We start from the raw sequence: 24,797 nt of genomic DNA on the forward strand, positions 1-24,797 counted from the left end.
GGGGTGGGGGGAGTGGGGGTGGGGTGGAGGTGGAGTTTTACCTGCCTCGGGATGGAGCTGGGCAGCTGTTGAGCAGCTGTGTAACCCTGCTGTATGTGAATTCAGATCAGGAGATGAAAAACAATATGGCTAAAAAAAGTTGGATGCTTTCTTTCACCCAGTGATTGTTACCCATGTATTTCTCCTGACCTTATGTTTTGGTACCAAGATTTCCCTTCTACTCCATTCCTATTTTTCTTGTAATTCAGCTAGGTCTTTTCCTTCTCAGCACAACTCAAGGTGGAATCAGGACTTCAAAATCTTTTCACATCCAGTAACACCAACCCCTGTCAATTTGTGCTGTGGGAGCTAGTATGAGGTCACCTTAAGAAACAAATTCATTTCACTAATGCACAGAGTATCACACTTAAATGTTCTATGTAGTGGTAGCTATTACTCATTAATAATCGAAGTGACACTTTGTGTTGACATAGTGCTAAGGGCCTTAGAATATTTTGTAAATTCTTGAGCATATTAAAAGGTATGTTTTAATTGATGGTGGGCATCATTCCTCATTTCAGAAGTGCAGACATTGAGGTATAAGGAGAGTTTCTCACTGAAAGAGTGTGCTCCAGGCCATAGAACTACAACTCCTTAAGATATTGTAACCCTTTGCTTCCACCTGAGCTCCTAGGAGTAGGGACTATATCTCATTCATCTTTGCAGCCTCAGAGATTTGTCCTGTGCTAGTACACCAGGCACTGGGGAGAAAACGTGGGTTCAGTATCCACCAGACCTGCGTCTGAAGGCCAACCTGCTGCTTCCTGGCTCTGTGATCCTTGTACGTTTATTCAAACACTCTGAGCTTTCATTTGGGTATTAATGTTCCTCAGTACTAATAAGCAAGAAATTCTGGTTCTCAAACCAGAAGAGGTAAAGAGAATTCTGAGATCATTCCATGTGTTCCTTGTGGGACTGGGGAATAGAGAGGTGGCCTCCTCTCCTAACTGTGGCCTTCTGAATCTAGACTGAGAATAACTGGAAATGCAAGTACAACTCTTTCCCCAGCAGCTCTACCCCAAGCTAGTCTTTTACAGCTAGCTTTGGGTTCCATGGAATGCCTTAGAACTAGCCTCCCAACAGAGCTCAGTGCCTCATCCAGAAATATCAGTTAAAATGGAAAAAGTTAACAGGGCTTTTAAAATCATCTCATTATTGTCTACCCAGCCCTGCCCACCGGCCCCCTCTCAGAAGGCAGAGTTTGGTCTCATGTGATTCCACCCAACAATACCTGGCAGTGAGGCTGAAGGACAAGGTTGAACTGTGTGGCTGCCATTATTGCAGAGTGATGCAGTGATGAAGTTTGCAGGAGAAGCCCCTTTTCTCTCTTCCCTTCTCCCCCTCTCCCCCTTTCCCCCTTTTCTCCTCTCTCTCCTCCTTTCCCTCTCTTCTCTCTCCTCCTTTCCCTCTCTTCTCTCTTCCTCTGTCCCTCTCTCCATTTCCTCCTCTCTCTGTCTCCTTACCCCTCTCTCCCTCTCCTTCTCCCTCTTTCCTTCCCTCCCCTCCCTCCTCTTCCCTCCTCGCCCTCTGCCCTTTTCTTTTTCTTCCTCCCCTCTCTCTGTCATGCACACTCATCCACCTACCCAGATGCTTTCTGTCTTTTCTAATATAAGGTGATTTTTCTAATATAAGAAAATTTTTTAAAATCCCAAATCATGTGGACCCACAAAGCATCGACTGTATGTACAGTTTGAACTTGGCAGCTGTGACCCACCTCACTGAGGTAATCTATGTTGGAATCAGAATTGGGATTTAGAGGCCTGGCTATTTAGAGATAACCGGAGTCACTCACTGGCTACTTGAGCGGTGTCATTTTGTCAGCTCTAAGTTTTTGTGACCAACCAGCACAGTGGCCCAGAGCTCTACTTTTTTCTCAAGTGTTTGGCCTTGAAGACTTTCACCACGTGTTTTAGGGTTCACGCCTGGGTTTGCTGGGTAATGAACTGAAACCAAACACAATTAAGTGAGTCAAACATGGGTCTTCATTGCCTTCCCTCCCTTCTAGCCCATTCCCCTAAGTGATGAGGGGACCTTTGCAGCAGAGGGGGAAGCATGTTCCTCTTCAGCAAAATGTAGCTGCCACTAAGCCTTTTACCTCTGCAGAGGGTAGAAATAAAGCAGCTCAGCATTATTCCCCATGGCGAGGAGATGGATGGCTTCTACAGTTTTCAAGCCATTCATCATTTTTGGGAGGGGGAGCACCAACATCAACCAAATGTCAAATTAGACTCACTTCTAAGAACTCCCACCTAGCAAGGCACCAGGAAGCATGTTTAGGGGTCATTATTATCTAGAAAGGAGCCAGAGAAATTGCCTTCCTTCCCCTTCCTTCCACAAACATGTCTCTTAGTTTGTGGAGTGAAGGAAATGGTGGATTGCCCCAGGTATCAAAGGGAAAGGAGAATTTATGGAGGTTTTAGGAAAACACTTTAGCACTCTGAGCTGGGACTTGAAAGTAAGTAGGCTGACTTTTTAACAAGCATAGAAACACTTAAAAGCCGGAATTAGTGTTTTGCTTTAAGGCAGTCACCCTGGAAGGCTGTGCACTGATTCCAGCAATGTTGCCATAGAAAGTTCTTTGGAATTGCCTTCAAAGCCTTTAAAAAAGAATTTCCTTCAGAGTGGCAAATCTTTGTCCTTTGACCATGGATGTTTTAGCAAGAGCCAAATGTCGTTTGGACAGGAGTGAAGTAGGGGACTCAGGTGGAGAATCTGGATCACATTTTTGATTGAAAGCACAGCACAACCATGAAATAAGGACATATGTCTTCTATATGATTCATAGGTTTTCCCAAAATGTTTGGAAAGGATGACTAGGATTTGGCAGATGATGCCTGTAGTTGTGAGACAGAGGGAGGCCTCTGTGACAGGTGACTGGGGAGATAACCTCCAGGGGTAACTGTAGGCAGTGACTGACCTACTTCTCACTCTAATATTCAGACCTTTCTCTAGCTCTGAACTGCCTCTCTGCCTTCTCCTCCTCCATCCTGTGCTATTTTTAGAACTAAAGATCTCTGTTGTATCCCAGTTCTCTCTCTTACAACCTCATCTAACAGCATATGTGTATTAGATAGGTACATATATGTTAGATAGAGTACAAGTGATGGCACGAAAAATCTCACTACATCAGAGGTCCAGGGGAGGAAGCTGTGTGCAGAATTTTGGAGCAGGGAGGAAGACTGAAAGACTAATTCCTCATGAACATGCTCCTGACTAGTAGTGCTCCTTCTTTTCTAAATCTGACTTTTACATGTTTACTACCTGGAAAATATGTTTCAGGTCTCTCATCTGCTTTTTGCATTCTTGAAATTTTTGTTTGTATCAAGCTGATACATGCTCATAGTCAAAAATAATCAAATAATTCTAAAAAGCTTATTCCAACAACAACAGTCTCTGGCCACAACCCCTCCCCACTCCCCAGGCCAGTCACAAGAAGCAGCCACTTTCAACCCTTCTAGCTGCTTCTGCAAGCATTTAAATAACACGCACATACTGCTATTTCTCAATTTATCATGTTTAGATGTTATCTACTAACTTCCTGTTGTGATGCTTGAGAATTTAGCATAAGATTGGTTCCCATTACTGTTTGTTCTTTCTTGAGACTCTTAGGATCTTCTCTTTGGTGTTCTGGAAGTTTATGATGAGACTGTGTGTGTGTGTGGCGGGGGGGATTCATTGTGCTTAACACTTCATGTGCTCTTCTAGTTTGGAGACTATCTTTTGGTTCTGAGAAATTTTCTATTAATTATTTAATAAGTTCCTTTCTTCCAGTTTTGTTTTTCTCTTATGAGAACTACTACTATTAAGATTTTAGATCTCCCAAATTTGTATGTTTCCCTCCCAAATTTTCTTTTTCATTATGATGTACTTACTAACAGATTTACTCAACTTTATATTCTAACCCTTCTATTGCATCTTTTTACTCCTGTTGTGTTGGGCCTTAGCCGCCTCCAGCTGCCTTATTAAAACAAAAAGGGGGAGATGTCGGGCCTTAAAAACTAACGCCACCTTAAGTGACATTACAAGCAGCGCCATTATGGGCCCACAAGGGCATATTAACGTGGCAGCCTAAGACGGCACCAGGAGGAAGTAGGGTGGGAGTGTCTGTGGGAACCTTGCCTTAGCCCTTATTGGCCAAATACACACTTCCGCGCTCGTGAGCACTGCGTGATTGCAATAGCTAGGCATTGAGACAGGATGCATGCTCTCGTAACCTTTAAGCTGATTGGAGGATGTAAAAAACCTCCCTTCCCCATTTGCCTTTAAAAGCAAGTGCTTGTGTGATAATAAACAGAACTGCTCGACAGAACCCCTGCCGCATCTGAGTGTCCTTTAACCGGGCTGGTTGGGACCGGCGGCTGTGCTCACCTCTCTTCATGGCTCTCTTCCTCCGTCTCCTCCCAACGGGGACCGGAGGGAAAGAGGAATCTTGCCCACCAAGGGAGAGACTGATAACAAGGCTAGGGCTGTTCGGGTCAGCCGGCGGCAGACCTGACACTATTGTATTGTTAATTCCAAGAGCCTGTTTTTAGTCCAAATGTCCCTTTTTTGTAGTCTTCTGTTCTTTTTTCAGGAGCTTAATATATCCTCTTCTTTGCATCTTTTCCCCTGCTCCCTGAATTGTCTCTGGTTCTTTTTTGTTGTTTCTGTTGCTGTTTTGGCTCTGTTTTTAATGTTGGACACTTTGGTGGGGTGGGGGGATGTCTTGTTGATTGACAGGTTTCGCTGCAGAGTCAGCTCCTGAGCCTTCATTTTCATTAGGGAATCCCCAGAAGCTGGAATCTGAAGATTTCTCTGGAACTATAAAGAATATCAAGAAAAGAATCCTATCTTCTCCTGCTAGGTTAGGAGGGAAGGGGTGGGGGAGTTGGGGAGAGTTTAAGCAAGGCCACCAGTGTTCTAGAAACAGGAAAGGGGAAGAAAGGGGGCTGAGAGCCTGCAAATTCAAGGTGTCATGCTTTCGTCTGTGCTCCCTTATGCTTCACCTCCCAAAGACTGGAGCTTCTTTAGTTGGATTTCCCTGGAGAACAAGCCTCTGCTCCCTTTGGGGAGGAACACAGTGTAGAGGAAGATGCTTAGGAGTCCTACTGCTCTTGCTTTATTCAGGCTTTCAAGCAATCTTTGTTTTCAGTGCCACACCTCATCCCTGCCTTTACTGGCACCTGGGGTTTGCAATTGCTGAGTCTGTAGGAGTTTTGTGGGCCACTTTGACTGGTCTCTAAGTGCTCCCATGCCCCCAAGCATGGACATTTAGGGCTTGGCTTCTCTTCCTCAGTTCTGCCAATTCACTTACCAATCCTTGGTTTGCATTTCATCTTGCAAAGAAATATGAAATGTGTTTTCTGCTGTTGTATTTTTTTCCAGCTCTCTTTGTCATTGTAGGTCATAGCTTATTTTTATTTCTTTATAGTCATTTTGGTGGGATTTGGGGGAAAAGGGAGAGAAATATTTGTGATCGATCCATCATGATTTATTGCAATTGTATCTACTTCCCAAGAGCAAAGAATTCTTCTAAGAAGCATCAGCCAGTTTTATACCTTTTAATGGAAAGATTCTTTGTTCATTTCTTCTTGTGCCTCTTGTGGGGTGTGGGGGGATTCTCATGTACACTGGGATACTCTAAGCACTGAAAAGAAAAACTTGGAGTATTTTACCAAATTAGCTCAACTCTTTCTTTAGGTCTTGCTCTCGAATTTAGGGAGAGCAATTTTTTTAGGGAGAGCAATTTGAGAAATAATTTTTTTCTCAAAAAAATTTTATACATTATTTCTGAGCTGCGTACACTTTCATTTATAGCTTTTGATACTTCCTGAATACAATTTGATTCCAAAATATTATTTCCAAGTAGCCTTCTAAATGGGTGGATGGTTAGTTAAGTCTGACATATTTTGAGCTGGGCAGGAAAGAAGACTGGGTGTCAGGAGGTAACAGATAAGCATGAGTAAATATCAGAGTTAGTGGTAACAAAGCCCAGTGATAGGACTTCCCATGGTGATTTTCAGAAGTTTTCCTGTAAGTTGCAATGCCGTCATCTAGGGCAAATGCAGATTCAGGCACAGGGACTCAAGTAAGAAGAACTTCAGGAAGACCTGTTCTTCAGGAAGCAACATTTGAATTGAGACTTTCTAGACAATGGGACCTGAAGTTGTAAGTGCCTTGCATTTCTGGGAATAGTCTTGGTATGATCAGGCAACCAGAAGAAGGCCAGTGTACTTGGAACATTGTGAACAGGGAGAGAGTTTTCATCTGAGGAAATGTGATCAGAGAGGTCAGCAGGGGCCAGATGAAGTTGGATCTTATAAGCCCTGATAAGGAGTTCCACTTGTGTTCTAAGTGGACTGGGAAGCCATTAGAAGATTGCAACTAAGGAAGTGATTGATCTGAGTTTTAAAAAGATCAGTCTGGTGGAAGATGGTCTGCAGCAAGGTAAGAGTAGAAGTAGTAGGACCAAGATAGGAATTATTACTATAATCCAGGTGAGAGATGATAGTGGCTTGGAATTAAGGAGTAGTAAAAGAGATGGAGAGAAATAGAGAAATTTGTAATATGCTATGGTGATAGAACCCACAGGACCGCTTAGTGGATTGCATATGAGGAGTGAAATCTGATGTGACCCTGGATCTATTTGGTAGTCTTTTGGCTGGTTCCCAAATCACTGGGATATTACACTACTGGAACTTCTAGGATTGAACAAGTGCCTCCTGTAATTGATGTAATGGTAATTTACTGACAATTACATTCTGTATTCTAAGAAAAGGTAGAGAAACTTATTTTGTTGGTGATCTTATCCAGTCTTCCATTCTCCCAGTCTTGTGGCTTTAAATACCATCTATATGGCTAATAACTCCCCACATTTATATTTTCAGATGGACCTCTTCCTTGAACTTCAGGCTCATAGCCCCAGTAGCTCACTTCCCATCAAAATGTGGCATATTCAAAACTGAACTTGTGATCTTTCCTTCCAACTTGCAGCCCCTGCAGTCTTTCTCATCTCAGTTAGGGCAGCTCCATCTTCCCAGTTGCTCAAGCAAAAGCCTTAGAGTCATCCTGAATCCTCTCCTTCTGTCTGTCTGTCTGTGTGTCTGTCTGTGTGTCTGTCTGTCTGTCTGTCTCTCTCTCTCACACCTCTCTCTCTCTCACACGCGCGCACACACACACACACACACACACACACACACACACACACTCTCTCTCTCTCTCTCTCTCTCTCTCTCTCTCTAATCCTCCTTCAGGAATCCTACATTTAAAATATATTCAAAATTGACTACTCTTCACTGCCCTCCACTGCCACCACCCTCATCTAAGCCTCCATTATCTCTCATCTGGATTTCTGTAAGAGACTGCTATCTGCCCTTGTCACTTCTGCCTTGCCCCTGTGTTCTACTCTTACTATATCCGTCAGAGCGATATTTAGAAATTATGTTAGGTCCTGTCTTAGTCCGTTCAGGCTGCTACAACAGAACCATAAACTGGGTAGCTCACAACAGAAATTTATTGCTCACAGTTCTGAAGGCTGGGAAGTCCAAGATCAAGGTGCCAACAGATTTGGTGTCTGGTGGGGTCCCATTTCCTGCTTCATGAATGGCGCCTTCTCACTGAATCCTTACATGGAAGAAGGAGCAAGGGAGGTCTCTGGAGCCTCTTTATAAGGTCATTAATCTCATTCATAAGGGATGAGCACTCATGATCTAATTTACTCCTGCAAAGGCTTACCTAATATCATCACATTGATGATTAGGTTTCAACATATGAATTTTGGGGGGACACAAAATTTCAGAACATTGCAGTATATATACAGTATGCTCCAGTGGCTCTTAGTTTTTCTCAGAATAAAAGTCAAAGGCCTTACATGATCTCATTCTCTGACCTTAGCTCCTACTCAGAGTAGTAGGAAATACTTTCATCAAGGCTCCATGCTAAAAGAAAGTTTCTTACCAGACATCTTTAGTTGATTGAGTTTTAGTTCTTCCCCCAAAATATACATAAATAAAAGAAATAGTGGTCTTACATTTTGGCTACCAGTATTTCCATAAACCGAGCATGTAATAGAAATGACGAGTGGGCCAAAACTGAAAAGGTAAACAGTGGTAGGGGCAGCATATTGGAATTGTATTCTAGAATCCTCAGGCAAAGAAAATGTATACAAAAAAGTTACAGAATTTCCTTTTCTTTCTTCTGGTTACTCTGTTTATTCTACTTTGTTTAGATTGATGAGCCTATGTGACTTCAGCTTGTAATGTTTAATTTAGTACTGCTAATTTTTATTAGTTTATAAATATGAGCTATCATTTTCTTAATTCTTTGAGAAGAAAAGAGAAAAATCTTTTCACTGATTATGAGTATGTTGTTTTAAGGGCAGGATTCTGGAGCCAGGGTGCTTGGAACAATGCCTTAGTTACCACCTTTGTCATTTCCTCCCCTAGCCTTAAAAATTGTCAGAATGTGGTCAAATTTATGATAGGTGGGATTGAATACACCAAGAAATATTTTGTGTTTAGATCATTATAAAAATTGTGTTGAAATTACTGTATCTTAAAAGCAAAAACTTTATTATAGTTAATAATGAATTTAAACCAATGTCTGTAATTAGGAAAGAGTGGTCAAAGAGATTTGTTATTTTTTACCTATATTTTTATGGTGCAGGATAATTATTTGTTAATTTTTTTAAGTGAAAATAGGCTTAATTTTTTATGATTATAAATGTAAAAAAGTTCGGGTAATACAGAAAAGTCTAAAGAAAAATAAAAAATTATAATTTCTTTTCCCAGAGATTGCTGTTTTTAATATGTAAGTCTATTGTTACCACACTCTTTTCTGTTCCTTTTTATATAAATATAAACCTAAAGTGGGATCATAACTCTACATACTATTTTATAACCTTCTTTTCACTCAACAATATATCAAGAATATATTTTCATGACAGCAAATATGGATCTAAATAACCCTTTTAATGGCTACATAATAAATGATTTTTTCCTAAAAATGTACTAGTAGACAAAATGAATTTGGGCTTACTTAAAGATTTAGAAAGCATGGAATTTAAGAAATATAAGGAATTTTATTTTACTGACATACAATATCAACCATTAAGCTAAAAGACCTTCAGATATTCTTAACAAAATATAGCAACAGTTTTAGTTACTGAATAAACAAATTTGTTTCTGTGGTAACTGCAAGAAATATTTATTGAACACCTACTAAGTGCCAGCACCAATCTAGGTGCTGAGGATACTTTGGTGAATTAGATAAGTGAGATCCTTGCTCTCAAAGGATTTACATTCTGTGGGGTCAGAAGCAGATAATAAAAAAAATATAAGAAAAATATCAGATATTAAAGCATGCATGATACTATGTTTTCATAGTAAAATTTAAGCTGACATTTTGGTCCTGTATTCTGCAGATTGAGTCAAATCATATATTATCATTGTATTTTCAGTTTTGAAGACAATGAAAGACAAATAAATTATGAGTCATTTTTCTCTGCCTTGAACTGGAGAATGAATCCGGTGCCTGAATTGGAAGCAACATCATGGACTAAAGAGGTAAAATTAACACCTATTTAAAAAACCTGCTGTGGCTATCTCCCTATCTCTCTAGCATTTTTAACAACCTTTATCTTTAAATTATTTTTCAATGTAAAATATTAACATCAGTGCTTTTGGAAAGGGCACTTATATGTTTCTGGGTATTTGTGTTAAAAGCTAATTCCCTTTCCATGCTGAGCAAACATCTGCTCTGTAAGAGCGTGACTTTTCTTATGTAGCTGAATTTTTTTAACCTCGGTTGTATCCAATTATATGGAAAATAGGATAATAGGTTACAGTTATAAATAGATATAAACACTGTTATCAAGGGATTCTGGTAACATCATCATAAGCCACAGAGCAAATCTCAAATGGTGCCTATGCCAAGAGTCCCCAGTGTTTCTGTTACTGTGTACACAGGTTTACTGTGGGTGAAACAATAGAGTATGGGGATGCACATTTCATGGTGGAGCCAAATTTAAAATAAAAATTCAATTGAAAAATGCTAGGTTAGGGAAAACAAAGTTCATGTGATCAGATGGTGCTCTCAACATAGAGGAATTGTCTGAATTCTCTGAGATTTCTTTGAACCAATTGTCTTTAAGGAGTGGGTAGGCGGGTGGCAGTTTGTTTGTATTTTAACATGCTCCAGAAATTGATTTTCTTGGGAAAGTCCCTTGATAAAGCAAATATTATGTGGTTGATACTCCCAGAAAGGAGGCATTTATTCCTCTGGGTCTCTGCTGACTAGATCATTCTGGCTGGAGTTGGTCTAGTGCCCCTGGGAGTTCCCTCAGGCATGCAGCTATTCCCAAGTGTCAGGGGCAGCCTTAGAACTTCCAGATGGTTGGGGGATAGTGATGGCCTTTGGAGTCAAACAGAGCTGGGGTTGAATTCTGGCTCTACTATTTACTTACTTGAGTGACTTTGGGTCAGTTAAGTTACTTACCCCCTTCATTTATAAATTTAATCCTCAAGCAAATCACAAATAAGTATCCCCTCTCAGCAGGTTCTCTATCTGTGCTGGGGTCCCAAGACAAAGATCATCATTGCTACCTTTGAGGAGCCCCCTGCTGACAGGGGAGTCAGTACAATCATGATTTGGAGTATGATGTGATACAGCCTGCCTGGGATGCTATGGGATGAGGAGGAAGCTGCTTCTCAATCAGACTTGGGGGACAAGAAGTATTCTCGGGTTTGGGGGGTGATGCTTGAAATTCCAATGATAAGTAGTAAGAGTTAGCAAGGTAGGAAAGTGACATGGTATGGAAAAGGTACTCCCAACAGAGCTCTCTGAGACATGGGACAGCAGGCGCCTGTACAGAACTAGGAGGAAGTGGTGTGGCTGGAGTGGAGGCACATGGGGAGGAGTGGAGAAGGATGAGGCTGCAAGGGTAAGGTGAGAATATTGTCCTGAAAGGTCGGAGACCACTGACAAATTTTAAGGAAGAGAGCGACACAATCAGGTGTGCCCTTTACAGGGAACTTGCTTTGGCTGGATAGTGGCTGGATTAGAGAGTGGGGGATGGAGACAGGGAGACCCACTAGGAGGCTCTTGATGTCCCATCATCACCATAAAAACAGCAAACACTTAAACCATTTACTATGTGCCAACCACTGTTCTAAGATCTCAAAATCTCTTAGCTCGTTTAATCTTCATAGCAACCCTATGAAGTAGGTACTCATTTCCCATTTTAGAAATGAGGAAGTTAGGGAAATGGCAAGTATGTGGTAGAGTCAGGATTTTAACTCAGGGCTGTTATACTGCGAAGAATAAAAAAGAAAAATGTCTTTTGAATATAATTATTATTGAAGATACCGTATTTAGCTCAAATCCAAGATACCATCACAAAAATGAATTGATACTATCATTTTCTCTGGTAACCTCTCAGTTCTTATCCATGTGAATATTTATTTTTATATAGAAAAAGAAAAATGGCAGGTGGATTTAATGTTCTAGTAGTCTGTGTTGGCCATCATCTATTTGTCCCATTACAACCGCTCTCCAGCCCCTTGTATACTCTTCTGACCCTGCCCAGGTCATTCGCAGGCAGCTGACCTTTGTGGGCTTCATCAGTGGGTCCCCTAGCCCTCTGGCCTCCAGTTGGGTTGGCCAATGGGATACAGCAGCAGGAAAGTGGCAGGTGGGAGGAGAGAGAAATCATCTCCCTCCCTGCCCATCATTTAAGATTTGACCCCATCCTCCTACCAGGGTCCACCACGCCTGTCTGGAGGTTCTCCCCATATGGCTGCCCACCCCAGATTCTGGTAACCACTCTCAGACCCACTTGGTGGTAATGGCTCCCTGCTGTTACAATCCCCAGGGACTAGAGGATTCCCTGTTAGTTTTCCTAAACACTCCCCACAACTTTGTAAATAATCACTTTATTAAACTCTTCTCAACTTAAACAGTTTACATATGTCCTCAGTTTCTCATGGGACCCTGAATGATGCACATACTTATTTTTGCTAATTAGCAACAGCCTTTCTTGTTCTTTTTTTTTTTCCAACTTCTTTTCTTTCTCCTCTTCCATTCCACCCAATCCACCATCTTTATGTTGGGAATTTCATCATTTATTGTACAAAAATATGATCATACCACATACATTTATCTGCACTGTGCTTTTCTTGCTTAATCATAAGAAATTCCTCGAGTTCAATATGTATGGACCTAAGCCATTCTTTAATAGCTGTAGTGTGGACATATGAGAGATCTTCAGAAAGTTTGTGGAAAGGTTCGTATTTTAATTCAATTTTTCCATGGACTTTTTGAAGTACTCTTGTACAAGAATTTATTCACCTATTTCTCTATTGATAGGCATTCAGGTTGTTTCTACATTTTTTGCCTTTGAAAATATGTGGTATCTTATTACTTTAGTTTTTATTTTCCTGATTACTATTGAGTTTGAATGAAATTTAATCATCTTTTTGTATTACAACCTACAGTAAGAAAGGCTTTTTTTTTCATAACAACCCAGCAGCACATATTGCACACAGGTATTGATATTCACTCTATACCCCACAGATATGTAGAAACAATTACTTTTCATTTAAATAAAAGACTGAAAAACCCACAAAAGTTTCGTGAAATAGTCCTATTCTGATTACATGTGGTGCAGTATGATCTATTTTTTCCTTTTTCTCTTCCTTTCTTTTCTTGCTTTTCTCTGTTCCCTTCCCCACCTCTTTCTTTCTCTCTTTTGAATGTTGCTCATGACCAGTTGAATTGATTTTATGACCCACAAAAGGATCACCACCCACATTGGAAGAGGAGTCACTGCATGGAAAGTATAGAGCAGAAGGTCTGCAGTCACTGGGACCTCAGTTCAAATCCTTGACCCAAAGATCGACTAACTGGATGACAGTGTACAAGTTACTCAACCTTTCAGGTTTCCCCATGTCAAAAATAGAGATAGTAATAGTTCTTCCATCCGGGTTGTTGTGAGGATTAAGTGAGTTGATATACGTGAGGCACTTAGCACAATACCTGTTCCATGGTAAGGGCTTAAATGTTAGCTACTGTTGTTGTTTGTAAAATGGAGATGCCTTACCTTCCTCCAGTCAGAGGGCTGGATCCTGAGCAGTCCCTTCCAAGGCTAAAATGGGCTATTCTATCCTTAATGGTAAGAGGTTAGAACAGTTATAGACGAGGAATGTCTGTTCTTCGGCAATAGGCTCTTCCAATGGTTATTCATTTATGGTGAGAAGAACTTTGCTCATAGGGTCTCATCAGTTCTGCTGACCAAGCCTAGAAATGTTTCAGTCTGCAGAAGACGTTTGGAAGGGGCCATTCTTTTTTAGCCAATTAAAAAGAAAAAAAAGATATAAAATGATACCTGATCAACTTAACCAGTGATGAGAACTTAACCAGATTCCAAAGAATTTGCAGCACTCTGGTATTGCTAAGCTTGTCATTGTTTCATAAAGAGGATATAAAGTAGCTTGAGAATATTACTAGTGAATCTGTAATCTCATGTGAAAATATTTAGTGTGAATGGGTTGAGCACAATGTTGCATAGTTCATGCAGTAGAACAAGTAGCGAAAAGTTTAGTATCTACCGAACTATGTAAGTGTGCTTACATGTTAATATCTAACATGTAAGATAGACACTTCTGAGTCAGAGCTTGTTACAGGATGGGTTCCCTGGGAAGCAGCTGGAGTCAAACATGAAGGGTGTTTATTTGGGAGTATCCTTGTGATCAACTCCCGTGGAAGGTCGGGGGAGGAAGCAGGAGTGGGCAGAGGGAGAAGTTGAGCTGCGATGTAGGCCGAAAGCCAGCCTTGGCCGACCCACAGGGAGCTCTGGAGCCAAAATAGTCTTTCAAAGTTGTCCTAAGTTGGGTTAGAATGGCCTGGCTTTTATCCCTATGGGTTGGTTCAAGAAGGGATATGACCTTGCGCGGTGTGGCTCTTTGTAGCCAGACATCTCTGTAGCTAAGGCAATCCATGAAGGCAACTCCCAGCAGCTGGGCCACCAAGTCCTTCCTCAAGGGGATTCTGGATGGTACATCCCAGGTTGGCAACCAACCACTCTTGAAGGCACTGTTGATTGTTCTTGGTGTCAACTGGAAGCCTGGCAATGTGGCACAGCCTCCTCCCTACCCCTGATCCTCAGTTATTCTGTGATCTTTACCCATGGCAGGGAACTGATAGGGGAGAGTGGTTATGCCAGAAGAGCCCATGGAAGAGTCAGACCAGATGTGTAGATCCCTGGGTCCCAGATGAGCAGAGAAAACCTCTCACTTAACAAGCCTTGGAGATTGCCAACATTCAGGGAGCCTGCCATAGCCAAAGGTCACATGTGGGGCTTCAGGGAAGGGCCCATTAAGTTTATGAAAATGCCCCAGCCCTGAGCATGAAGTGATGAGATTAAAGGTCTTTTGAGAACAAGGAATGGCAGGTTGAGCTCCTGTGTGGAAGCATGGCCCAGTTGGAAGCCTGGGGTTGGGAAGCTGCACACTTCCTCTGGTAAATAAGCTGGATAGGCTGGTTCTAGCTAAAGTTCCAGAGATGTGATGGACAGCTCTCTAGAAGTTATTGGCACCTGCCACCACTCTCAACTTGGATGTCTTTACTTCTGGGCTGAATGTTGTCCTCAGCAGGATCTCTTCCCTGACCTGGGAATCTTACTGAGAAGTGAAAAAGGACTTTGTGACTAATGAAAGCCAAGTAGGCCTCAGTACTAGATTCAGTTTCAATTTTGTTTGCATTAGTGTTAATGGGGGAAAAAGGACTTTGTGACTAATGAAAGCCAAGTAGGCCTCAGTACTAGATTCAATTTCAATTCTGTTTGCATTAGTGTTAATGGATAGGATGGATATGTTATAGGTGGGGATTTGTCCAGTCTAGCCTGATTAACTGCAGTACATGGAGTGGGCAGGGAGGGGCCAAAAACTAGGAACAGGACAAGGGCTTCAGGCAATCAGAGGCTGAGTAGGGGAGTGGTCTGGTACACAAGACATGGGATTGAAAGAGCTGGGCATCAGGGAGTTCCAGCAGGGCATTCCTCTACAGTAGTTAGCACAATGATGGAGAATCTAGAAGTTAGCACCATTCAGCAATCAGAGGGAGCCAGTCAGCCAGCTCAAACCAAGCTTTCTGCCTTGCCAAGGGGACAGAGTAGGCAAAGTCTCAATACCTGTGAGGTTATAGTGAGAAATACACAGCATGCTCAAAGGGGTCATGCAGATCGATTTGATGAAGGGACTATTGACAGAGGAGTGGGTGGGGTTAAAGGAACCAAGCAGGGGAATTAGCAAGAGTGGGAAGCCTTTACCATCCCTAGGCCTGGAGAAGCAGGGAGGGACTTGTTTTACTGGAGTCCAGCGGAGGAGCTGACACTGTAGTAGCGGATAGAGTATGGCCACTGTAGCCACCACCAAACCATGGCTCCCCAGGGAGGGAGCAGGGCAAGGGGGAGTGAAGCCAGTGCTCTGACCTCTTACTCCTCCTATTTTCCCATCTCCTGACGCTGCTTTCCATTGGCTGAACCTACCCAGGAGCCAGAGAGCAAGGAAACTTGGGGAGGGATGCAACCCAAAGAGGTTGGCCCCCCATGGTAGAGGTCAGAGTGAAAAGGGTGGAGAATGGCTCTGGAGGGGCAAATGGAAAATGGTCCAGCACAGTCTGTTGCCAGAATGAAGACTTGAGCTCAGGAAAACAAGCCCCCCAGCCAGGGTATAAAGCCAGGTCCACATTAACAGCTCCTGGGGCTTGATCTGGATGGATATTAGGACCAGTGTCCTGGACTCAGATGTGGTTCCCCTACATATGATAGTCACATGGCCTCAGCTAATGAGAGAAGGGTCCAACAACAAACAGGCAAGATTTAAAGAGGACTTTGGTGTAGCTAGTCTAACTTTGATTCATCCTGCTGACCTTTGGTAAGTTTTTCCTACATGGATGGGTGTGAGCTGTCACTCATCATGACTGTTGGCTATGGCCTGTAACCAATGGCCAGTAGCCTGGATTCTCAGGGATTTCCCTTGTTTGTTCCTCTGCCTGGCTCCTCAGCAGCCCGTGGTGAGCCATTGGAGCCATAATTTAACTCTCACTCCATTATGTAACTATCTGTGGTCTCAGCATGTCGCCCTAGCACTGTCACGGCCTGGAGACTCCATTTCCATCCTATTGTGCTTGCTCACAGATGGTAGCTGTAAAACTGGCAGAATAGGTCCACTGTTTCGAGCCTGTCTGGTTAATCTCAGAAATCACATTTTAAAAAATAACCCTAAATCAGTTCTCATATAAACTTTATAACTTGTACTGTGTGACTGGCGTCTTATCTTTTGACGTTTCTGAGAAAAATTGTATGTGGCTTCGTTTTATGAGCACTGTAACTGTAGAAGCATTAGCAGTTGGCTCCAAAGCGCTCTCTTTTACAACAGGATGATATATGGCTTTGGCAGTGGGAAGTAGGGGGCAGTTGGGTACACCTTGGGATACATCTTTGTACACATCTTTGTACACCCTGCTTCTTGAGGATCTCCTTTTGGTATTTAGAGCATGGAATACCCTGTGATATTTTATTGTCCCAACAAACTGTGGGAGTAAGTATCATTCCCAGTTTATAGATAGGAAGCTGAGACTCAGAGGCATTTCTCAAAGTAGGGATTATATAGTCAAAGGCTGGCGTCAACTTTTTTTTTTTTTTTGGCGGCTGGCTGGTACAGGGATCGAAACCTGGCCCTTGGTGTTATCAGCACCATGCTGTAACTAGCTGAGCCAGCCCTAGTGCCAACTTTTTAAATAAGCAAAGTTATTTCTAATATTTGTGGTTGAATTTAACACTTGAAATAAAAGGTTACTAACCATTCTCCTTAGATTTAGAAAATAACTTGTAAACATGCGTCGATTACCTAACACAGAGCAATAACCTAGTGAGAAATGATACTTTTGGAATCCACTTTGATCTAAAGCTCAAAAAAATCAGTTCCAAGGAAAGCTTTCCTGTTTAGAGGCTATGCCTGTGTTTTAGCTACACTCACACAAGGATGACAACTCTGTTGAAGCTTTGTCTAGGCAAAGAGAAGTGATTGCGTAATATTGGCATTGCCGTAAAGACAGAAATGGATAGGAATATAAGCAAATCCCCTGGTTTTATGTATGATATTTTCCTTATGTTATTAGAATGCTCTTGATTATCTCTAGCTATTTGCAAAATCCTCTTCCCAAAATTCATTTCAAGTTGATTTGCTGAAATTTAATTGCTCTCATGATTTTTGTCAACCTAATTTGATTATTTCTGAGGCATGTCAACCTTATTAGAAGGAAGAAAATCCAAGAAAACTGTAATTTTGATTCTATGCACACTATTGGACTTTTCTACAAATTCATAGATATCTCCTGTAGAAATCTCCTTTTCTGAGTGAGTGGAGGGAAGTAACATGGGGAAATCACTAACAAGACTCTGTCAGCCTTGCATTTGGGAAGAATAAAAATAACCTTGTTTCAGTGAAGCATGGAATTTAATTGGCTCCCACTCTTTTCCCCTCATGTATCTGGTGGCCAGTACTACAGTAGAAAATTTTAAACTAGAAGGAGACATAATTCAATTAAGTTTCCTTTTAAAAATGTCAAAGCAAATAAATCCAGGGCCCATAAGCTCACACACAGCTTTGCGTTCTCACTGGGCAGCTGCTGTTTACTGGGTTTTCATCCAGTGCCATCTTCATTTCCCATTTCAAGGGTATGTGATTTTACAGATCGGCAGCTATATTTTTTCACTATTGATGAATGAGTAATTTATTGCCAACTTGTTTGACATCTTAAGTGGCTCTAGTGACAGCCAGCTTGGAAGATGTCATAGGACCCTGTTGGAGACAATGACTCCCAGCCATTTTAGAATCATGATTTTGTATTGTTGAATTTCCTTCTTCCAGAAAATGCAGTGTGGTACATATTGTTTATGCTCCAGATTGAAGTGAATTTTGTTCTTAGATTTGGGCGCTGTCTCTTGCATTATCTGGAAGTCACACTGGAGACTCTGGATCCATCCAAACTTTGCCAGGAAGTTGCTTTGTTCCAAGCTGTGCTGTGGCTTTCATAGACATGTTCTTAATTTTGATAAATGTGGAATTGTAGAGTGTCTAAGTCTGACTTCCTCTAGAAGCAGATTTGGAGACAAGGATTTGAGTGTAAATAGTTTTGGGGGGAAGTGAAAGGAACACTAGTAAGGGAGTGGGGGAGTGAGAAAGGGACTGGATGGAGCTACTAAAGGGCATGTTATCAAAGTAGTAAAAAGTGTGGATCACTGCAGCTTAATACTGCTGGGAAATGCTGGGATCCAGTGGCCAACGTGTATCTCAGAGTTATTCCACCCAGAGTATAAGGGAGCTGCCATATTCAGCTGTCAACTCTCATTAGTCATTGTTTGAGGGCTGCTCTTGAAGTGGAGGAGAGGAAATAATTCCCTGGCACTTGTGGCTTGCCATAAGAGCAGCCAAAGCGGACCTCAGAGGCCAAAGAGAAGCTCAAGGGCAAAGGAATGCAGGTGCTGGCAGTGGGAAGTCAGGGTGGTGTGTGTGCGCCTAAGTGGAAAGGGTGGGTGGATAGGAAGGTGTGCTGGCAGAGCCCACTGCTCATGGATAGTTAAGATTCCAAACATGCGCTGCTGTGGGCTTGTTTTATAGACACAAGCAGGCTTGTCCTCATCTGGAATGGGAGGAATTTACTATTGTGGATGAGTCTTCCTGTTGTAGAATTACCATAGAGTTATTCCCACTTAAAACTTATGCACTGCTGGGAAAACTGTATGATCTGGAGTTTTCTTTGCATTTTATAGTTTAGGATGAATAAAACATCAGTGAAGACAGAGTATTTTAACTCACTGCCCAGGTTTTCATAAAGATTCTATAATGTTTGGAACACTTGCAGATTTATGAGAAAGAACAATTAAGTAGTGGTACTATGGGGATTTCTTATGTCAGCAAAAACCTCTTCATTTTACAAAGAGTTGGCCATATGACGCCTTTAGGTAGATCCATTTATAGGCAGAATTATGAGGAAGGTGCCTTTCCCTCTATTGATAACCTCCACCCCATCCCCTGAGCCTTGGAAACTTCATGTTCTCTCTACCCTCCTTTGGATCCCAAATTTGATTCATTAGTTCATTTAAGCTAGTACCTGCGAAAATCTCCCTAAAATCAGGGGTTGACAATGGATAGATCTTGGGTTTCTCAGGCACTGCAAATTTGTCTGTGGCATTTATCAAGTATTTGGGCAGAAAAAGTCACTCCCACCTGGAACCTGGAGAACAGTGACAAAGGGAAAAATAATCAAGGAAAGTTGCGTTGATTATAGAGAAAGAGCACAGTGGTGCTGGAGTAGTCATCAAAACTTTGCGGGAGCTGAGGGATTTAAAGTGGTCAGGACTTAAAGATATGGACTGTTATTATCTCTTCCTCTTAAATTATCCTTAATTTTAAATCTCGTGAGTATTTACTTGAGTTTCATTTTGTCTAAATCTGGATTTTTTTTTTTTTTTTTGTCTTTTGTCTTTTTCCGTGTCCGGCAATGGATCGCAACCCTCAGTGTTGCCCCCGTACCGGACCGGGGACCGGCAACGGGATTGCAACCCTCGGCGTTGCCCCCGCGCCTCGCTCAGCCAGTGAGCGGGAACCGGTCTGCATGTGGGATCCGAACCCTCGGGCGGGAGCGCCGCCGCGCTTCCCAAGCGGCGCACTTATCCAGTGCGCCACCGGGCCGGCCCCTAAGTCTGGATTTTTGCTAACAAATTTGATTCTACCTATAAATTCTTAAGTTATTATTATTCCAGTGTAAGTTCTTCTATTTTTTCCTCTTTTATCATTAGCATTTTAATCACGATTCCTTGCTCAAAAAAATACTGACCTGCTTCATTTTTCTCTGAATAATTTCATCATAATTATGAATTACATAATGCATTTTATTCTTTTTGTATTGAAAACTTTTATTTAGAAAACCTATTATGGAATAATGATTTTGAATGCGTATATTTGTACCATTCCTCTATAACAAGATTGAATTTAAAAATACCACTTAAGAGCAAAAATTGCTTTATAATGAAAGTTTTATAATGAAAGTTTTGAGGATGTGTTGAATAGTGGAGTTGAATAACTATTGATCTCAGCCTTCATTGATGAAAATATATTGTTTGATATATACACAGTGGTGGATTACTTTTTGGTGTGAGGAAGGACATTTCACTAGGTTCCTTGTGGTATGATTTGCACAAAACACCCCTTTGGAGTCGGTTTAACCACCATCTGTCTGAATGGTCATTTCCTTCTTCACACTGCTGATTGGTGGTTTGAACTCAACCTCTAATAGGCAGCACTTGTAAGGGAGAAGAGTAATGTCACTTCAAGAACCACATTGTTTTCTACTTAACTTTTCATGTTGAAAAGGATAGGACCACATGTAGCTATGTAGGCTGAGAGCCAGCTGCTTCCTAGTAGGCCCGCTACACTGCTCAGCTTTGGAGGGTAGCCCAGCAGATAAGCATAGGTCTGGAGCCCCATTGCTGGGTACTTCCACTAACTGGTGCTTTGACTTTAGACAAGCTACTTGACCCTTCTTTGCCTCAGTTTTCTTTTCTGTAAATAGGTATCATAATAATAACTACCTCTTAAGGGTTTACTGTGATGATTAAATAACTTAATATGTATAAAACACTTAAGAGATTACCTGTCGTATAGCAAATATCCAATAAATGTATTATTATTGTTACTAGTAGGTAATTATAGGATTCCTATAAATCTGCAAAAATCTGCAACCAGTTCATCATCATCATAAATCATCTCAAATTAAAGTTTTATGCCTTGGTTAAAGATGCTAGTACTTGGTGCTCTTCTGATTCTACATCAGTGTCATCAATTGCTGTAGTTTTATGTATCACCCATATTTCAGTGACTTCTACATCTTTGCACAGTTCTGGACTCTAGCTCTGTGCTATTCAGAATCATATTTTCAGGTGTTTACCAGAATCTTCACCTTGATGTCCTATGGGCACTTGAAATTAAAAATATCCAAAATTGAACTTAACATCTCTCTCTGATCCTTATTTCCCCAGTAAAAAAAAAAACAAAAACAAAAAAAACTTCTTTCTGCTTTTCTTATTTTGCTCATGTCATTGCATTAGGTTGAATATTGTCCCCCCAAAAATTCACGTCTACCTAGATCCTCAGAATATGACCTTATTTGCAAATAGGGTCTTTGCAGATGTAACTAGTTAAAATGAAGTTTAGGGTAGACCCTAAATCCAATGATTGATGTCCTTATACGAAGGCCTTGTGAAGACATAGAGGCACCATCTTCTCCTCACATGGAGAAGACCATGTAAGGGTGGAGGCAGAAATAGGAGTGGTATGGCCGCAAGCCAAAGAACTCCAAAAATTGCCAGCAACCACCAGAAGCCAGGAAAGAGTCATGGAACAGATTCTCCCTTAGAACCTCCAGTAGGAACCATCCCTGCAAACACCTTGATTTTGGACTTCTGGCCTCCTACACTGAGAGAGAATAAATTTCTGTTGCTTTAAGCCACCCAGTTTGTGATAATTTGTTACAGCAGCCGTAGGAAACTAATATAGACACTGTCAACTATTACTAAATGTAGAATTCTTGGAATCATTCTTACCTGTATTAGTTTGCTAGGGCTGCCCTATCAAAGTACCATAAACTGGTTGGCTTAAAACAACAAGAATGTATTGCCTCACACTTCTGAAGGGTGGAAGTCTGGAATCAAGGTGTTGGGAGGGCCATGCTCCCTCTGAAACCTGCATGGGAATCCTTCCTTGCCTCTTCCTAACCTCTGGTGGTTGCCAGCAGTCTTTGGTGTTCCTTGGTTTGCAGCTGCATAACTGCGTAACTCCAATATCTGACTTCATGGTCACATGGCATTCTCCCTTTGTCTCTCTGTCTTCACATGGCTGTCTTCTTATGAGAATACCAATCATATTGGATTAGGCATCCACCCTACTCCAGTATGATTCATCTTCCTCATCTTAACTTACCTAATTACATCTGCAACAACCCTATTCTCAAGTAAAGCTGCATTCTGAGGTACTGGGGGTTAAGACTTTAACATATCTTTTTTTGGGAGGGATACAATTCCACCCATAACACTGTCCCTTTCTTTTATCACCATTTCAAGTTGGTCACCTTTTAGGCATTCAGTGTTCTTCTGCAGGAGAATCTTTCAGGTATGGCTCTTGTTCTCCATCCCAGCTGCAGCTGCTCTGGTTATGGCACATTTATCTCTCCCCAGTATTACTGCAGTCACCTCCAAATTGATTTTCCTACTTCGTTTCATTCTCCATACATCCAAAAAGTTATCTAATCAATTTCTAACCAGATTTCTGTCATTCCTCTTGCTGAGACCCACAAATGACTTCCCCTAACCACAGCCTAAAGTATAAACGAGCACAGAAGGCCTAAAGTTTGGCCCCAGCTTCTCCTCCCAACCTCCTGTCTTGCCGCCTTGTACCATGTGCCCCAAACCATACTGGACTACTCACTCTTTCTTGAGAATGGATTTTTGGGTCTCCAGGACTTTGCTTATGCTGATCCCTATGCCTGGAATGCCCTTCACCCCCTGCTGAACTGCTCCTCATCCCATAAGGCCCAACTGAAACATCACTTATTCAGCTTGCTTCTAAAATTCCATCATATACAATTATTAAGCCTTTACCTGTGTTTCTGTGACATCTTGTGACTCTACATACAAATGAAACAGTAGTAAAGATAGAAACCTTTCATGTTAAAACAATTAACCTTATCAGTAGAAACATAAGCAACCACAGGTAGGGACTTCCCCACCCTCTATTGATGTTACTATTAATTTCATATTGTAGCATATACAAAAAGTTTGTGTGTGCATATGTGTGCGTGTGTGTGTGTATTCACACACACACATACATGTATTATAGACAGCTCTCCGTATCCGTGGGTTCTGCATCCATGGATTCAACCAACTATGGATTGAAAGTATTCAAAAAAAAAAATCACATCTGTACTGAAGACATACAGACTTTTTTTCTTGTCATTATTCCCTAAACAATAGTGTATAACAACTATTTACATAAGATTTACATTGTATTAGGTATTGTAAGTAATCTGGAGATGATTTATGGGAGGATGTGTGTAGGTTATGTGCAGACACATTCCCCATATTATATCAGGGACTTGAGCATCTGAAGATTTTGGTATCCACAGTAGCTCCTAAAACCAATCCCCATAAGATGCCAAGAGATAACAGTATATTTTATATATATACAGTATGTATGTATAAAGTAGCTTATTCCCAAGAGCATACTGTGGGTGAACCAGTGCTCTTTTCATTGTTTGTTGAAGAAACAGTAACCAAGTAGCCAGTATATCTATCAGTTTGGATTTTTAAAGTTGAGTTCTTAATAAAGTATAGGAGCAGCTATCACTGCAGTAATGCTGCATAACACACAACTCCTAAAATTTCAGTGGTTCACAAGAAGACACATTTATTTTTCTTGTCTGTGTCCCTGTAGGTCAGTTGAGCTTGGCTAGATGCAGCTGACCTTGGCTCCAGGCTGCAAGCTGGGCCTGGTCTTCTCCACCTTGGTCATTCTAGGACCGGCAGCATTCTGGACCTTGTTCTTCTCATGGTAATGGCAGAGGCATAGAACGCCATGCTAGGTCACACCAGCACATTAGAGCCTCTGTTGCCTCTGTTCATGGTACATCTGCTAATATTACATAGGCCCACGCCAGTCATGTGGCCAAGCCCATTGTAAAGGGACAGGAAAATATGCTACTCCTATTCTGCAAAGTCATGGGTGCATAATTCTTATACAAGGAGGAAGTGAAGAATCAAGAACAAAAATCCAGTCTACCACAAAGTCTTTATGAGCCTAGAGTGGATGGTAGAAATATCTGCTTTGAAAATAAACTATTTACCAAAAGCTTATATAAAGACAAGGAACAACTTGATGTTGAATTCTCAAAACTGCACTTTGAAGTGTGGCTCTAATTCTGTCCATCTTTGTTTTTTTCTAGAAATGTGAAGATGTTTGGCTCGGGATGCCATCACCTATTCCTGTGAAATACATTAGCTATTTAACCCTTTTGAAAGATGTATTTGGCTTAGAGGAGGAGTAACCAAGCCAGTTTTGGTCAACTCCCTTTGATTTACTGCTCTAATTTTGCCCAGTTTATTTTAGTAGATATAATTTCATCAAAAACAAAAAAAGAAACAAGATTAATATTGAACAGAAATTCATAAACCACAATTAATCTTTTGTCACTTTAGTTTTTCAGAGCATCATATTACTAATGTACCAGCAATATTAAAAATGCCATTTAAAGAAACGTTGGATATTTTTATTATATGTCTGATTTATGAATGCTAATCTTATGATAATTTTCCATCCAACATAATTTGACTCATTACAATACAAAAAGAAAATGACTTCTGACAGCTATATATGACAATATGAAATCAAATTATATCAAAGCAATAAGTTGAGATTCTATTAAACATTTTTGGAAATCTTTTTGACACGTTTATTACTCATATAATTAAATTTTGTAGCAACCCACCTCATCAAAATAATCTTTAAACCTCTCTAGTGTAAATGTATTTATTTTCTTAGATTAGTAAAGTTATGGGAAGGAATACCCCCCCATGCACACACAGAAATTTGAGAGAGAAATTGAAACATATTCAGTGTTTGTATTTTTAATGCCCTTTTTATATCTAAAGTCAGCTTAGGAATATATGC

General features: G+C 41.1%; 1 protein-coding gene across 1 annotated transcript in view; it reads left to right on the forward strand.

The window, feature by feature from the left end:
* EFHC2 (EF-hand domain (C-terminal) containing 2) overlaps positions 1-24,384 on the forward strand; it is a 165,695-nt gene extending 141,311 nt beyond the window's left edge. The window contains exons 14-15 of the mRNA XM_008570484.1: positions 9,476-9,581; positions 24,073-24,384. Of these exons, the coding sequence (XP_008568706.1) occupies positions 9,476-9,581; positions 24,073-24,174 (208 nt within the window). The 3' untranslated portion in view covers positions 24,175-24,384. The remainder of the gene's footprint in view (positions 1-9,475; positions 9,582-24,072) is intronic.
* The last annotated feature ends 413 nt before the right edge of the window (positions 24,385-24,797 follow it).

This window comes from Galeopterus variegatus, unplaced genomic scaffold (genome assembly GCF_000696425.1).
Source record: "Galeopterus variegatus unplaced genomic scaffold, G_variegatus-3.0.2 Scaffold607, whole genome shotgun sequence".
Lineage (NCBI taxonomy): Eukaryota > Metazoa > Chordata > Mammalia > Dermoptera > Cynocephalidae > Galeopterus > Galeopterus variegatus.